At 63.4% G+C, this 16,188-nt stretch overlaps 1 protein-coding gene across 1 annotated transcript; it reads right to left on the reverse strand.

Moving 5' to 3' along the window:
- Window positions 1–901: 901 nt before the first annotated feature.
- Window positions 902–15,898, reverse strand: OPLAH (5-oxoprolinase, ATP-hydrolysing). The gene is made up of 26 exons (XM_015823947.1): window positions 15,725–15,898; window positions 15,174–15,365; window positions 14,275–14,383; window positions 14,061–14,184; window positions 13,338–13,533; window positions 12,488–12,653; window positions 12,269–12,407; window positions 11,979–12,046; window positions 11,627–11,880; window positions 11,182–11,294; window positions 10,717–10,887; window positions 10,498–10,635; window positions 10,237–10,375; window positions 7,128–7,240; window positions 6,488–6,639; window positions 6,235–6,395; window positions 4,863–4,964; window positions 4,475–4,649; window positions 4,191–4,375; window positions 3,555–3,701; window positions 2,882–3,016; window positions 2,615–2,764; window positions 2,106–2,263; window positions 1,626–1,786; window positions 1,159–1,256; window positions 902–1,069 (listed from the first exon to the last, which is right to left on the reverse strand). The coding sequence occupies exons 1-26, from the start codon at window positions 15,896–15,898 to the stop codon at window positions 902–904; spliced, it is 3,888 nt and encodes a 1,295-aa protein (XP_015679433.1).
- Between the last annotated feature and the right edge of the window lie 290 nt (window positions 15,899–16,188).

A 16,188-nucleotide genomic window follows, 5' to 3' on the forward strand; every position in this document is an offset into this window, starting at 1 on the left:
CTACCCTTAGGAAACCCACCAAAGGTGTTAATTGGGGATTGTGATTTATGACACACCAAGGGGTGGGGAGTTCAACTTTTACTTTGTAACCTTTTGGGGGGGGGGAGAACTTTCAGTCTTGGTTTCACCTTTGTTCGTGCTGATATTATGCAGCCATTAAAAGTGTTCTTTGAGGAAAGCAATTGCCTCAGAGTTCTTATTTCTGCCGGTCTCATTTATCGGAACCATCACACCTGGAAGGCCCTCTGCCCCTCCACCTGTCACACAGGGAGGGGCCGTTGGGTCAGAACGCACGAGGGGGGTGGGCTCTAGTGCAGGAGGTGGCAGACTCGGACCCCTCACGGAGGCTTCGACCTGGGCCTGGTGGGCAGCGCCCCCGGGCAGACCAGCCGGGTCGTCTGCTGAGACAGAAACGATTCAGGGACTCCGAGCAGATTCTAACTTTATTCATGCGAAACTACGCTAAGCATTTGCCCGGCCCCTTCCTCCCAGGAAAAGGCCCAGGCGGCGTCCATCCCACCACCATTGGCCCGAAGGGTGCTGTGCCTCCCTGTTCCCAGCTGGCACAGGCACCACTGGCCCACAGCCCCCGTGCCAGCTGAGAAGAGTGAGGCACGACACCCCGTCTCTCTCTCTCTGGGCTTGAGGGGTGCAGGCAGAAGAGAGGCGGGCAGGGGGCAGCCCCCCCCAGGAGAAACGGCACTTAGGGTGTGTAGGTGTGAGCCCATCTCTATTTCACCCTTCCCCTCCCCATACGGACAGGAAAGGAAGAAAGCTGGTCTCCGCTGCCCCCTTGTGGTGAGAGGTGGGACTGCCCTGCCACCTTCTCCAATCTTTCCATCCGGTCCTTCCTGGCCAGATCCCCCCTGCTCAGCCGGGGGCCGTTCTCTCCCTCCCCCCCTCAGGGCCCATCCATTGTCTCCTGTGACCGGCTGTAGTAGTAGAAGCTGCCTCGTTCCCTGAAGAGCTGGGCCCGGACCCTGGTCTCTTCGGACCCTTTGGCCAAGGGTGGCGGTTGGGGGCGCTGTCCGAAGCCCCCTCCCCCTGGGGTCTGCAGGCAGAAGACGTCCTACGGACAAGGGAAGGAGAGAGACCCCTCAAGAGGGCGGCTTCCAGGGCAGGGCAGCAGGCCAGGAAGGCCCTCCGGGGACTCCTTACCCCAGGGCGCACTTTCACAGACATCTTGGCACCCAGGTTCATGGTCCGTCCGTTGCGTTGGATCAGCAAGTTCAGGCCCGGGGAACCGGGATCGCCACCTGTCCGAAAGGGGAGAAGGAGCCACGGGGCGGTCTGGGGGTCAGAGGAGATGCTGGAGAAGCCACCTCCAGCCTTGCAGGGCGAACCTTCCCTTCCCACCCTTCGGCTGTCCCGCCGTGGCCTTCCCGTGGCCTCACCCCCCCCCCAGCCCTGAGGAAATCCAACAGAGGCTGGGTGGACAATGGGGGGGGGATGTTCTGGGGCTGCCCCACTGAGCAGGGCAGGACCTGTCACGTCCCTTCCAACCCTGGGATTCTACGAGTCCACCCCACAACTGCAGCGACTCCACACCACCCCCCATAGATGGCCAGCGGAAGAGCCCCACTGACACGCCAGGACCTCCCACCACACCCAAGACGGCCCCCCACCTTGCAGCCCGTATGGCTGGAAAGCCCGGCGCTCACTCAACACCGACAGGACCATCTCCTCCCGGAACTGGAGCTCTCGCCGGACCCCGTCCCCTCCTCGGAACAGCCCAGCCCCCCCGGTATTTGGCGCCAGCTGGAAGGTCTGCAGGACCACTGGATACCTGTGGGGGAGGGGAAAGAGAGCGGGGTCTGCAATCCGCTACTGAATGCCTCCTGTACAATAGGCTGAGAGTATGCACAGCCAAGACACACACACACACACACACAAGCACACCAGCTGCCTGCCTTGGGGTGAGAGCTTCGAGCTGGGTAATCAAGGGGGGGGGACAGCATGGGACTAGGAAAAGGAGCACCCAGACTGAGCCTGGTTGCCAGGGCAGGCCCCCCACCCCCACACACTTTCCTTGCCCAGAGGGACGAGGCGCATTGCCCAGGATCTGGTGCCAAGAGCCCCCCCCCTCAGGTTCCACTGTCACCCACCGTTTTTCCAGGATCTCAGGATCCGTGATGCGGGTGTTGGTCATGTGGCTGTGCACCCCACTGCGGCCGTGCCAGTGAGGCCCCGCCCCGGCCCCTCCGGCCACCGTCTCGTAGTAGCCAACGTGCTCGTTCCCAAACGTGATGTTGTTCATGCAGCCCTGGAGGAGGGTCAAGGGGACGGAATGTGGGCTCTCCGGCTAGCTGCAGAAGCCCCCTCCCCAGGACCTGGGGCTGGGCAGGGAGGGGAGGCCCTGCTTCGGGGTCAGCAGACCCCCGGTCTCAGGGATGGTGGGAAGGCTCCTGGGGGTCTCTCAAAAGATAGCTCCCTGCGCTCTGAGCACAGCCACCAGCCCTCTGGACGTCTCTCCTCTCAGCCACTTGGGTTCAAGAAACAACCTCCTGGCCCAGCTGGCGTCTGCGCGAGGCTGCCCGTGCCCTGGCCGAGCAGCTGTGTGACCCCCACCCGAGTGCCAGAGACCCCCAGCCAAGCCTTTCTGTGCTCCCCTCACCTGCGAGGCAGCGCAGACTTCAAATGCTCGGAAGATGACATCCACCACCCTCTGGGAGGTCAGCACGTTGCCCCCCACCACGCCGGCATCCAGGGAGGGGTGAAGGACGGAGCTCTCGGGGACCACAATCTGCACGGGGGACAGGCAGCCCTGCGAGGAAGCAGCCGGGGACACTTCAGGCTCTCCTGATCATCCGGGCAGCGCCCCCCCCGGCACCCCCCAGCTCTTCCAAGGGCTGGCCCCGCCCAGCTGCCCCTCCCTCTGCACCTGGTTGAGGGGGATGTCCTCGCCCACCATGCAGCGCAAGCAGTAGATCAGGGCGGAGAGGGTGATGGCACGGGGGGCGTTCCAGTTCCCGTACACCTCCTGGCCGGTCCCCGTGAAGTCAAAGAGTGCAGTGCCCTGGGAGGGGGGGGAAAGAGGCACCATTAGCCCTCCCCCCGCCATCCACGTTCACCACTGCTGTCAATCCTTCTCAGATCGGTTCTCACACATACACACATACACACACACACACAGAGCGTTCAAGCAGCTGAGAAGGAAGCTGCAACCACTCCTAATGCTGGACGGCTGTTCTGTTGCTCATGTCTCCCCCCCCGCCTCCCCCAATCCGGGGGCCTCTGCTCAGGTCCTTTGCTCAGAGTTCCCCAACTTTCCAGTCTTTGTGGACTCACACCGGGGAGGAGGGAGGGGATCGTTCCGTGTGAATGACAGGCGTATGCGTGCACAGGTCCATTTGCGCACACACACACACACACACACACACACACACACAGCTCCCACAAGTCAGGATGTGTGTGTGCACATGTGTGTTTGCCCGCCATTTCCATGGCCTGGTTCTGAACGGCTCATGACCCAGGAGTGGGCTGCGGCCCGGGAGTTGGGGACCCCTGAAATAGACGACCACCAAGACCCCTCCCAGCTCCAGGATTCCGCTCACCTCCTGTGGGTCCACCTTCACCCGGAGACAAATCGGGGTGCCGTCATCCATGAAGTCCTTGGCCTCCACCTGCAGGGGGAGGTCCACGTGTCCACGGCGTGTGGCGAACTTCCTCAGCATTGTTTGGACAGCGACCTGCGCGTTGGCCTGAGGGCAAAGCCAGGAAAGGGCCGAAATGGTCCCGGACTTTTGGGTGGCAGAACCCTCCCCATCCTACCAGGGAGGGGCCCCAGGAGGGCCCCACACCATTGCCCCCACCCTTGGGGCCCCAGCATTCAGCATGGGGGTCCTCAGAGGAAGCACCCCAAAACTGCCCTCTCCAGTGTGGGGCAGGCCTGCCCACAGGGAATAGGAGGGGCACTGGGACCCCCACTCCCTTTCCACTCGACCCACTTGTGCTGCCCCGGGGAACGTGAAGCGGAGGGATGTCTTCTCCCCTTCCAGAAAGTGGTGGGAGATGTTGACCCCAACCACATCGGATCAACCCACCTTAAGAATTGAAGGGGGGGGTCTCCAACCCGCTCCTGGCTCTCCCCTGGCCACGCAACGGGGCAGACCTTCCACTGGGTCTTTGAAAGCCTCCGAGTGGGAGGCGAGCCCTGGGGTCAAGCCGGGGGCAGCGAGACCCTTCCTCACCTGAATGTGGCCCATGTAGGCCTGCACCACGCCCAGCCCGTACTGCCCAATCAGCTCGTTCACCAGCTGGATCCCCCTCTGATTGGCGGCCACCTGGGCCCGCAGGTCGGCAAGGTTGTCGTGCAGGTTGCGGGTGCCGCTGCTGCCGGGCAGTTGGCCAGGGGCCAGCAGGGCCGCGGTGACGGCTGCAAGGGAAGAGGCTCTGCAGTGGCGGGAGGGGTGATGGGCGCAGCCCCCTCCTCCTAGAGAATTGAAGCCCCCTCCCCCCCGCCCCAAAGACCAACCTTCCTCTTGGAAGACGCCCTCCTGCACCAGCTTGAAGGAGATGAAGATGGCCCCCTCCTCCTGGAGGGAGTGGGAGTGGGGGGGCATGGAGCCCGGGGTGATCCCCCCAATGTCGGCATGGTGGCCCCGGCTGGCCACGAAGAAGATGGGCCTGGCCTCCTTCTCCCAGAAGACCTGGAACGAGCAGCGGCCACTCCACAAAGGGGCAGGGCATGGGGGGGCTGGGAGGCAGACGGGGGGGAGGCTGCAGGGGCAAGTCAACCTTGGGACCCCATAAGCCCCCGAACTCTCCTATTCTGCAGGACAAGCCCGGGGCCCACCTCAGGGAAAGCTCTGCGCCCCCGGCTGCTTCTTTGCCCCTCCGGAAGCGGGGAGGGGGCCACTCACGGGGGTGATGACCGTCAGGTCGGGCAGGTGGCTGCCCCCCGCGCAGGGGTGGTTGCTCAGGATCACGTCCCCCTCGTGAAGGTCGGGTCCCAGGTGGTGGATCTGCAATGGCAAACGGGGAAATGGGGAGGAGGAGGAGAAGGCTGAAAGGTCCCCCTCTGAGGTGTGGGTGCAGCCCCTCCCTCTGGAGGAGGCTCCCCTCACCCCACAGCCCCCCCAAACATCCAACCCCTGTCCCCCCCATCCACAAGCCCAGGGTCCCCATCGGTGGGCTCTTCCGAGGGGGCCTCCCGGCACTCTGAGAATGAACCACCTGTGGAAACAGGAACGACGGGTGGAAACGAGGCAGGAGGAGAGAGAAAGAGAGAGAAGGGGACGGTCGCTTGGTGGTCCACAAAGGAGGGGAGGGGGCTTCTCTTAGGCGCCCCGAGAGAAAGCGAGGGGCATGGGAAGGGTGCCGGCAGAAGAGGAGACACAGGCCAAGGGCCGGCCCTGCAGAGGGGAGAAAGAGACTCGTTCACACGTGCAGGCAGACCCCGCAGGGCGGCTGAGGGGAAGGGGCAGGCAGGGGAGAGACAGCCACTCAGCCCAAGGAAGGGGGGGCGCAGGAGGAGCCTTAGGAGGTCCCCAACAAGCACCTGGCAGGTCCCACTCTCTGCCCCACCCAGATGCCCCCCATACATATAGACCAGTGGTGGCGAACCTATGGCAGGGGTGCCAGAGGCGGCACTCAGAGCCCTCTCTGTGGGCACGCGCGCCGTCGCCCCAGTCCTAGGCCTTCAGCTGGGTTTTATAAAACCTTTTCGCTTTAGGCCTCCGTCGCCGTGTGCAAAAAAAAAAAAGTGATCAATCAATCAGTCAATTTCAACTTCTCGCAGGAAAAAAAAAGATCTTGCCAAGTTGGAATTGATTGATTGAACTTTTTAGTCCCACCCAGTCTGCCGTTACCACCGCAGCCACGCCCACCCAATGGGTCACGCCCACCCAATAGGCCACGCCCACCCGGCACCCGACGATGCATAAGTGGGTTTTGGGTTGCAGTTTGGGCACTCGGTCTCTAAAAGGTTCACCATCACTGATATAGACACATGTGTGTACGTGAATACATCCCTGGCCTACAAAGCAGGACTTTCGGCAACCAGGACCGCAACACACAGTAAAAGCAGGGAAGGGAGCTTTCCTTGGGACCTTTTCACAGTCCTTGTTTTACACACCCGTGTTGCGTTAACACACCAACTGCCTCTCATTTCTCTGCCTCTGGGGCAGCCCCCCCATCTCCAACTGCCCCAGAGGGCTCCTGTGCCAGGCCTCCCTACGGCCTGCCCTTCGCCCCTGGAGCTGACCCTCCCACCCACCCAGAGGCGGCTCCTACCTGGAACTGCACCGTCTCCTGCATGGCGCCCAGGTGGACGGGGATGTGGGGGGCGTTGGAGACCAGCCCCCCGTCAGGCCCGAAGAGGGCGCAGGAGAAGTCCAGCCGCTCCTTGATGTTGGTGGAGATGGCCGTGCGCTGCAGGACTCTGCCCATCTGCTCTGCTCGGGAAGAGAGGAGGCTGTTCTCTCGGGGGGGTCGGGCGGGGTCCATCCTGCCTGTGGGGGGGGCAGCTCCCACCCCCCACGCTCACCTGCGATGCTCATGAAGCGATGGGAGAAGATGGACAGCTGGACGGGGTCAAGCTCAGGCCCAATTGGACGGAAGGTGCCGGAGCCCACTGCGATGGTGATGTCCCCCAGGGCCGTCACGGAGGCTGTGCAGCCGGGCTCCAGCAGGATGGTGCTGCAGGCGCGCAAAGGGGCCCTTCAGCGGCTGCCTCTGGGTCACACAGCACCCCCCCAGCCCCCACCTCCCGTGGACCACCAGCAGTGGGCATAGAGCAGGGGTAGGCAACCTGGGCTCTTTTATGACTCGTGGACTTCAACTCCCAGAATCCCTGAGCCAGCCGTGCTGAGGGGAAAGGGAGAGGTTTCCAAGCTGAGCCATGTTGGCTCAGGAATTCTGGGGGTTGAAGTCCAGGAGTCATGAGGGGGCCATAGTTCCCCCATGCTGGCTCAGGAATTCTGGGAGTTGAAGTCCACCAGTCATAAAAGAGCCAAGGTTGCCTACCCCTGGCACAGAGCATCGTCCACGGATCAGGAAAGCCACAAGCCAACTGTGGGAACACCTGTGATCTTATTTACCTACTGAGCCGGTAACTTCTTTCCTGCTCTGACAAGATTCGAACCCTGCGCCCCCCACCTCCTCCTCCCCCTGCAGCCTCTCCTCACCTGTTCTTATCCACCAGGATGCTGGGGCCAGGGACGGAGTGGCCGTGGAAGAGGTTCTCCAGGAGGTAGACCGGGGTGTCCTGGTAGCCCCCCTCAAAGTAACAGCGGGTCACCTGTAGGTGGGGAGAGGCTTATTACACAGACCCCTCCCCCCAGCTGGCACAGCTGTTGGGCGCCCTTGCCCAACCCCCCTCCAGATCAGCCATGTGTCCGAAATGGTATAGGGCAGTGGTGGCGACCCTATGGCACGTGCCGTCACCCCAGTCCTAGGCCTTCAGCTGGGTTTTATAAAACCTTTTCGCTTTAGGCCTCCGCCGCCGTGTGCAAAAAAAAAAAAAAAAAAAGTTCAATCAATTTCAACTTCTCGCGGGGGAAAAAAAAGGTCTTGCAAAGTTGGAATTGATTGATTGAACTTTTTAGTCCCACCCAGTCTGCCGTTACCACCGCAGCCACGCCCAGCCAATGGGCCACACCCACCCAGTGGGCCACACCCACCCGGCACCCAATGATGCATAAGTGGGTTTTGGGTTGCAGTTTGGGCACTCGGTCTCTAAAAGGTTCACCATCACTGGTATAGGTTCTCCTGCCTGAGCAGGGGGTTGGACTAGATGACCTACAAGGTCCCTTCCAACTTTATTTTTTTATCATCATTATTATTATTATTATTATTATTATTATTATTATTATTATTATTATTATTATTATCTTGCAGCCTCCCCTTGCCACTGCGCCCAATTGGCACTGTTCGGCAGCCGGTCCCTGAAACAGCCCCACCCCCCGTTCCAGAATTTCTGGGAAGGGGGGAACTAAGGAGAAGCCCCTTTCTCTCTCAAGCACACCAGGCAGCTCCAAAAGCCGAGGACCCCCGGCTCCGTTAGGACAGGAGAAAGGGTGCCGTCCCCAAGGAGGGGACCAGCAAGTGGCTGATATCCGGAGCAGAAAACAAGCCAGGAAGACCAAAAGGCTGAAGGTGTTTCAAGACTAGGGAGGGAGGGAGGGGCTCCTCAGCCCCCCCCCCCAGGCTCGAATGTCCTCTGCACAGCGGAGCTGGGATGACCCAGGCAGAAGGACTCTGGGAGGCCGAGAGGAACTAGGCGGCCCTCAACGCTCCCGGCTGAAGTCCCAAGTCTGGATCACTCGGAGGCCCCTTCTCGGAGCCCTATTCTTCATCTCTGAGAAGCCGTGGATGATGGGCCTCTGCCAGAGGACTGAAGGAGGACAAGTGTGGGAGGGGGACGGGGAGGGAGGCCCAATGCCAGGACCGGACACAAAACCCTCTTTGAATGTTTGGAGAAGACGGGGCCACTTGGCAGGAGCCAGCAGGGAATCGCTCTCCACCCCCCCCCCAGGGACTCACAGGATTTTAAAGGGGACATAGCTCTCCCCCAGCCCACAAGCCCCTCCCCTGCAGCAGTGGCGTAGCGTGGGTTGTCAGCACCCGGGGCAAGTAATTTGCGCCCCCCTCCACAGTGGGCGGCGTCAGCGACCCGGCGGCTCGGATCGGATTCGCACAGCCAGCACTGCAGAGAGAGTGAGTGAGCCAGGCAGGGGCAGAGAGCTGCGAGTGCGAGCGCGCGCCCCCAGATGTTGCGCCCGGTGCGGCCGGCCCCCCCTGCACCCCCCACGCTACGCCTCTGCCCTGCAGCCCCTCCTGAGCCGGGTCACCCGAGGCAGGCGAGAGAGCGTAGCCGAGAGAGAAAAATGCCAGCAAAATGAACTTCAAGAGGGGAAAATGTAACGTCCTTCCTTTGGACTGGGAGACTTCAGAGGCACCAAGACGGGAGGCAAAGGGGACAGAGGTTGGCAAAATGAGGGGTCTCACTTCCTCCGGCCCCCCTCGTGGGGATCAAATTCCCTGGAGAAAGCGACGAGGCCTGGAAGAGCCAGAGGCGAAAGGTCACCAGGCCGCCAAAGAGCCCAGTGTGACTGGACACTGTCCAAGCTGACCCCGGACAGAGCTCAGAACGACTCAAAAGGAGCCGTGCATGATGGGAAGAGGGGGAGAGGCCGCCTGGCCCAGAGAATCGCCACGAGTCGGACTCTCCACTGAAGGGCTAATATCACGATCGCCATCAGTCAGCAACCACAAAGTCAAGAAAGACCCCCCCCCAAATTTTGTTCCACTGCAAACTGAACATCAACCAAGATTACGATGGTCCTGCCAAAAAAGCCTGGCCCTCGAAGGCATTGGGGTCACGAGCAGTGAAGGTTCCTCTGCCACAGGAGGAGGAGGAGGAGTTCATGCAGGAGGAGGGTCGGAGGGGCTCCTGGGGGGGGGGCAGGGACAGCTAGGCCTTTTCCAGAAGGCAGGAGGAGAAACTGGGGGGGAGGGTGGGGGGTGGAAGAGGATTTCAGCCGGAGCTCAGCAAGGTCGTCCTAACCGTGAAAGCAGCTTAACAACAGAGCAGGCTGCCCTGGGGGGAGGGGGTGGCGGCCTCCCCCCTGCCGGGATTTTTCCAATAGCGGCTGGATTAGATGATCTCCAGAGTCCCTCCAAAAGCTTCCATCCCATGATTCTTTGCATTTTTGGAAAACTGACTTTCCACACCTCCCGTTAGGCCCAGGGCTCCCACGGTGGAAAGGAAACGGGCGAGGGGACCAAGAGAGGGAAGAGGAGTGCATGTGGGGGGGGGGCTGTTGCCTCCGGGAGGCCCCCGAAGGAACACGGCTGCCCCTCCCATCTGGGAATCTGGAGCAAGGAAGCCAGAGAGGCAGGCAGGCACACACACACACACACACACACACACACACAAACACGCAGGGCTGCGTTGGCACAGCAGCCCCATTTGCTCGGTTGGGTTTTAATCTTTGTTCCTTTTAACTTTTCGGATTGGGAGACTCTGCCTGGATAGTTTCCACTTTGCAGCCTCGTGCAAGTTTAGAAGTAAAATCCTGCCAGCAGCGCGAACCAAGTTGGGCAAGCGCCAGTCCCAGGTGTCCCTTCCCGGGAGATGCTAAAGAGGACAGACGTCCGGCATTCACACAACACAACAGCCTACCCAAGGAGAGGCCCCCAGGGTGGACTACAGGGGCCCACAGGGCCAAAGCTATAAGGCGAGCGGCTAGTCCGGTAGGGAAGCCCGGCCTGGGGCCAAGGGGAGAGCCCTACCATTTCCTGTTTGGGGGGCTCTTTGCAGATCGGCTGAGGCTCTTCCTGGCCCATCCCAGAGCTGGCGGTGCCCCTCACCCGCACGTCGTCCACCAGAATGGCTCGGTTGGGGATGGTGAAGCCAAATTCCTGCCGATACCTGGGGGGGGGGGGCAAGCTTGTTATCAGGACTTGCTTTGGCCCCCCAGAGGGAGGGGTCCTCGGCAAGCTCTCTTCCCGGGGGGGGGCAGGTGCAGGGGATGGGTGTGTGGTGCCACTGACCTACTGGCAAAGGCGGCACCAAAGTCTCCACGGCTGCAGGAGCCGGCGTGGGCCGGGTGGCCCTTGGCCGAGCACATGAGGGCGCAGTCTGTCCGCTCGTAGCGCAGGTGCAAGAAGGCCTCGGTGGTGATCTGGGACCTGCGGGCAGAGGGGCTTGACGTCTTCCGCCCCGGGCGCCAGAGCCAGGCCCTCTCCTGCCCTCCCAGCCCTGGGGCCCACCTGGCAAAGCCCTGGGCCTCCAACCCGTGCAGGCACGTCTCCTCCAGGGCAGCCGTCCGCAGATCCAGCTGGGCGAAGGAGGCCGGCCCGTAGACCAGGGAGCAGGGCTCCTGGGCCTCGTGGACGATGTCTGCCAGGGCCAGCCCGTAGGCCGACAAGACCCCGCTGTGCCTGGGGGGGGAGAGGGAAGACCCTGGAGAGCAACAGGCCACCCACCAGGCAGAGTGGGAAAGCCCCTCCCCCGTCGGCCAGCACATCCCCCAGGGCCACAGGGGCCTCACCCTGCTTGGAAGGACAAAGGTAACCAAGCCCTCCCCCTGGGACAAGGGCACCCCCGTGCGCCCCGCCCCCCATGCTGGATGAAGAACAGGCCTGCTTGGCAACTGCACTTCAGGCAGCAGGCCTTCTGGGACAGCCGAGGTGCTTCCGCCTCCCCGGACCCTCACGGCACAGCCCAGGACCTACTTGTGGATGAAGACCTTCCTCATGCCCAGCGACCGGGCGATGGCGCAGGCGTGCTGGCCCCCGGCCCCTCCGAAGCAGGCCAGGACGTGGCGAGAGGTGTCGTGGCCCCGGGCCTGTCCAGAGGGAGGAACGGCACCGTTGGGAGCAGACCCTGCTCTGAGGGGGAGGGGACAGAGGGCAGGGCAGGGCCAGGCTCAGCACACACCCCACCCCTCCGGGTGCCGCTTTCAGAGCCAGTTCAGGTCAGCCATTAGTTCCCAGCGCTCTTCCCCCCATCTGCGGCTTCCAGAGTGGAGGGTCACGGCTCAAAGGGGCCGCCTCTGCCCACTTGAATCACGGTCACAGTCAGCCCCCCTCTGCGCCCCCCCGTGAGGGACCCCTGGAGGCCAGCAGGGGTGTTTCGGAGGCGCCCAGAGCAAGGAGGGGGCTGACCAGCAGCCAGTACCTGCGTCAGCGCCCGAATGGGCCTGCACATGGCCTCGTTGGCCACCTGGATGAAGCCCATGGCCACCTCCTCAACGCTGAGGTCAGGCCAGGCTTCCCCAGAAGTCCTCAGCTCGGCCGTCAGCGCCCGGAAGGCCTGCAGGGAGGCTGCGTGCGAGAGCGACTGGTTCTCGTTGGGCCCAAAAATGTGAGGAAAGTGGCTGGGCAGGAGGCGGCCCATGCACAGGTTGGCGTCCGTCACGGTCAGTGGCCCTCCTGCGAGCAAGAAAGAGACGGGTGCCCATCACCGACCAGCTGCCCATCTCCTCCCTGGCCCTCCCCCCGCCCAGAATGACGCCATGCGGCTCCCTCACCCTTCCTGTAGCAGGCGGGGCCGGGGTGCGCTCCTGCGGATTCGGGGCCCACCACGAAGAGCCCGGACCTGGAAATTTGGAAGAGCAGCTGGCATCAGGGTTAGGGTCCCCCTCCCCAAACTCAGAGGGGCTGAAGGGGCCGGAAGGCAGCAGGTGCCCAGTCGGTCCTTGCAGGGCCAGAGGCTGCCCTTAACCTGTCCCTGCTCAAAGGAAGATGGAGGGCGAATTGTCCGCAGCTCAGGGACCCCCACCCCCAGGGCCGGAAGGGTGACCCGAGGCAGGAGGCTCACCTGAAGAAGAGGCGGGAGCCACCTCCGGCGGCCACTGTGTTGATGTCCAGCTGTGGCACCTGGATGCTGATGCCGGCTGTGGTGGCCTCGAAGACGTGCTCGTACTCTCCGGCGTAGCGGCTCACATCGGTGGAGGTCCCTGCAAGAGGACCTTGTCAGCCTCCCTCCCTCCCCCTGCTCTGGACAGGGCCACAGAGCCCCTCCACTCCCGCCACTCACCTCCCATGTCGAAGCCAATGACCGGATCCCCTTCTGTGCGGGAGTAACTGGTGACTGCGTAGCCCACGACTCCGCCAGCGGGGCCCGAGAGGATGGCCCGAGAACCACTGAAGGCCTCCATCGGAGTCAGGCCACCGTCCGAACGCATGAAGGCGACCGGCACGCCCTGTGGGGAGGGAGAGGGGGCAAGGCCGGAGGAGCCAAGGAGCTGATGGTTGGCACGCTGCTTCGTCAGATCCTGGGGGGCCCTTCAAAAGCCCTTTGGGGTCCAGTGTGCTACGAACCTCAGACCCCCAGCAATCCCTGAGCCCCAAGGAAGCACCTCTTGCCACGCCCTCCTTGGCTTTGACGGCCGGTGGACCCCCCTCCCAAAGGGCAAGTGAGGCCCTGTCCTGCCTGGACCGAGAGGAGGTGCACAAGTCTCACCAATGAGCAGCCGGCAGAGAAGCCGGACCCCTTCCTTAAGTGTTTATGGGCTACTTATTAATGCGCTGAACGGGAACACCAGGCGCGCTCGGCTGGGCGCTAGAGAGGGACTTCTCGCCCTACTGCTCGACCAGAGGTCAGAGAGTAGCCCAGACGCAACTGCTGCACATTTAATGCTCAACTCGCAGGTCTGCGTGTGGCAGCACGCCAGTGCGAGACGCATCCTGCACAAGTTCCCAAAGCTCAGTCGCTGCGCTTGAGTAACGTGCACAAACAATCTTCTGCCTTAACACAACAATCTGGGTTGCACAAAACGACCGCAGAAGAGCGAGCAGAGCCTGGGCTGCCTAGGCAGGTTGCAATCCCTGGAAGCCCTGTCAGGCCAAGGGCCCCCTGCCCCCCTTCTCCTCCTCCTCCTCCTCACCTGGAGCTGCGAAGCAAAGCCCTCCCGGAAGCTGTGCAGATAGCGGAGGATGCAGGGGGTCAGGTAGGCGTCTACGCAGGCCGTGTAGCCACGGGGCACCAGGCGCACCATGGGCATCACCTCGGAGGAGAGCGAGACCTGCCGGAAGCCCAGCTCCCGCGCCAGGGCACCCACCTGCTGCTCATGGCCGGGCCACCTGTGGGAGACACCAGAGGCTGAACCCCAGAGGCCTCCGGTGACCAGGTCCCTCCACTCTGGGCAGGCAGGCATGGACCGAGCGGGGAAAGGTGCCCCCTGCCATGTGGGGTGCTCAGGGGGTCAATCCCACCCACCGAAGGGAGATCTGGGCGGTGAAGGAGAGCTGAGGACTCTCAGTTCAGCAGCTGCGAGCGCCTCCCCCCCCAGCCCTTATCGGCTTCCAGCCCTCTAGGCTATAAGCCAGCACACGGTGGCTATAGAAGCCCCCAAAAGAACGGGATCCATAAATCCGTCCCAATCCGCCTCCTGCCTAGTTTGTGCGATCCCTGTCTATGCCCAGCTGCCCAACGCAGCCCTTGGCACCCAGAGGTTGCCCTCCCAGCTGCCTTCTCTCTTGGCTGCCAGCAGCCCAGATGTGCTGTGTTTCTACATATGCCTTTCATGCCTTCTACACACACACACCCCGGTCTCCCTGCTGGGGGCTGCCCTTCAGGGTCAAAACCCCTCTCGGCCCGAGGAACTCACAGGTAGGAGTGCAGCAGGACCACGGCCAGACTGCGGATGCCCCGTGCCACCAGCGCCTCCAGCTCCACTCGCAGGGCAACGAGGTCCACAGGCTTCTTCACCACCACCGCCTCCCCGGTCAGGCCTGGGGGGGGAAGGGTCCACATCTGCACTCCAGAGGCTCCATCCAGCTCTTCTTCCCCCCCTCCCCCCCATGCCTGGCTGCAGCTCTCACCTGTCACCCGCTGCCCAGAATCAAAGACCTGGCAGCCATCCTGATGGAGCACCAGGCGCTCGTCCACCTCGACCACCGCCTCATACAGGACCTCTGGCACTCGGACCTCCTTGGGGGGAGAGGGCAGGGGGCCCGTGGGGAGACCAGGCTTCAGGGATGGGTCTGCCCACTTGGGGGAGCAGAGCAGGAAGGGCAAGAGAGAGCCCGTGCCAAGACAAGGGTCAGGCCCGAAGGGACCCAGAAGGCCGGCGAAGGGGCAGAGAACCCGAGGATCAGGTGGGCCTCCAGCTTCAATAGCCCCGTTCGTCAGTGCCTTACTGGGGTGGCTGCACCCGTCCGTTCCCCTTTGGGCACAGGCAGGGCAGACCCAAAGGAGGCCAAGCACATCTGGGGCACACTTGGTGCCTGCAGCTGTTCTGCTGTAGCCCCTGCCTGAATCCAGGAGGAGCAGGACTCTCGGGAGGGGGGCAACTCTTTGCGGAGGGGGGTGGCCAAAGAGAGAGGGGGCAGCCTCAGGCCAGCAGAGGAGCAAGAGCCTTCAGGGCAGAAGACCAGGGATGAGAGGCAGGAAGGAAGGCCGGCCTTGTAGGGGAGGGTGGCACTCTCAGTCCTGGTCGGCCACTGGCCTCATTGGCCCAAGAAGCCCCCCCCCCCCCGGAGCACAGAGGGGTTGGTGAGGGAGCAGAGCTGCTCAGCCCTAGGCACACCCAGGAGGGGGAGGGGGCTCCCACCTGGCTACCACTGCCAGTTCCAGGTGCAGCCGACCTGCTGCTCTGCTCCGTGCTGCTCAGGGAAGGTGGCGCCAGCCGGCACGGGGATCAGCCCTCCCGCGCAAGGCACGGCAGAGCCAGGGAGGGGGAGTTGCTATGTGGGGGTGGGACCTCTTTGAGAGCACTGACCAGGTCAAAAATGCTGGGCCGCGCCTGGTTCCCGATGTAGAGCAGGTCCCGGAAGCCCTTGGTGATCAGCAAGGCGAAGCGCTCGCCCTTCCGCTCCAGGAGGGCGTTGGTGGCCACCGTGGTGCCCATCCGGATCCACTCGATGCGCCTGGTGTCCAGGGGCTGGTCTTTGGGGAAGGGGACCCCGCACTCCTGTAGGGGGGGGAAGGGAGGGTTGGACTTCAGCCAGCTGCTTCCTCTGGGGCCTCCCCCACAAGCATCAGGGGAGTCCCAGCTCCCAGGATCGGGGCCTCAATCCCGGGGAGCAGAAGCACGTTCTGCCCTTGGCCTCCTCGGCAGGTCTGGCGTGCAGCAAGAGGGAGCGAGCCAGAGGCAGAGACCCGCAACTCGCAGACCTTCGCCCTCCACCCTCAGGGAAGCATCCGAGCCACCGGCTGCTCCAAGGCGAGGGTCCGGCGCCCCGGTCCGGTCCGGTGGCGGCGCCAGGGGGCGGGAGGTCCCGAGGCGCGCCGGGCCCGCTTTGATCGCTCGTCGGGGCGGGCCGGACTGACCTCCTCCAGGATGCGGCGGATGCCCTCGGTGGGAGCGTCGCGGTAGTTGGCCGGGTCCTCGGAGAGCAGCTTCATCACGCGGACCTTCCCGCGGGGGCAGCGGGCGAAGACGTCGGTGAAAGTGCCGCCGCGATCGATGGCGAACTGGAACTTGTCCGGCTGCGGGGCAGCCATGGCGGCTGTCGGCGAAGGGGGCGAGCGGGGCGCTGGGCGACTCTCCGCGCTCCTTCCCGTCGGCTTCTCGGATGGCAGAACGGATGGACGGAGCAGGAGCGCACCGATCCGGGCGCTGCCCTCCGCCCCAGTCGCCGCCCCGTCGGAGACAGCCCGCCTCTCCGCCCTCTCCCGTTTCTCGGGCCGCCCCGCGCAGCCCCCCCCCCCCGCCGGCAGCGCCGTTCGCCCCAACGACTGCCCAGCTGCTGGGGCGGGCGGGCGGGCGGGCGCTCCTCCTGCGCGCGCGGAGA

The sequence above is a fragment of the Protobothrops mucrosquamatus genome, unplaced genomic scaffold (genome assembly GCF_001527695.2).
Source record: "Protobothrops mucrosquamatus isolate PMUCROS unplaced genomic scaffold, P.Mucros_1.0 scaffold2057, whole genome shotgun sequence".
In the NCBI taxonomy this organism is placed as follows: domain Eukaryota; kingdom Metazoa; phylum Chordata; class Lepidosauria; order Squamata; family Viperidae; genus Protobothrops; species Protobothrops mucrosquamatus.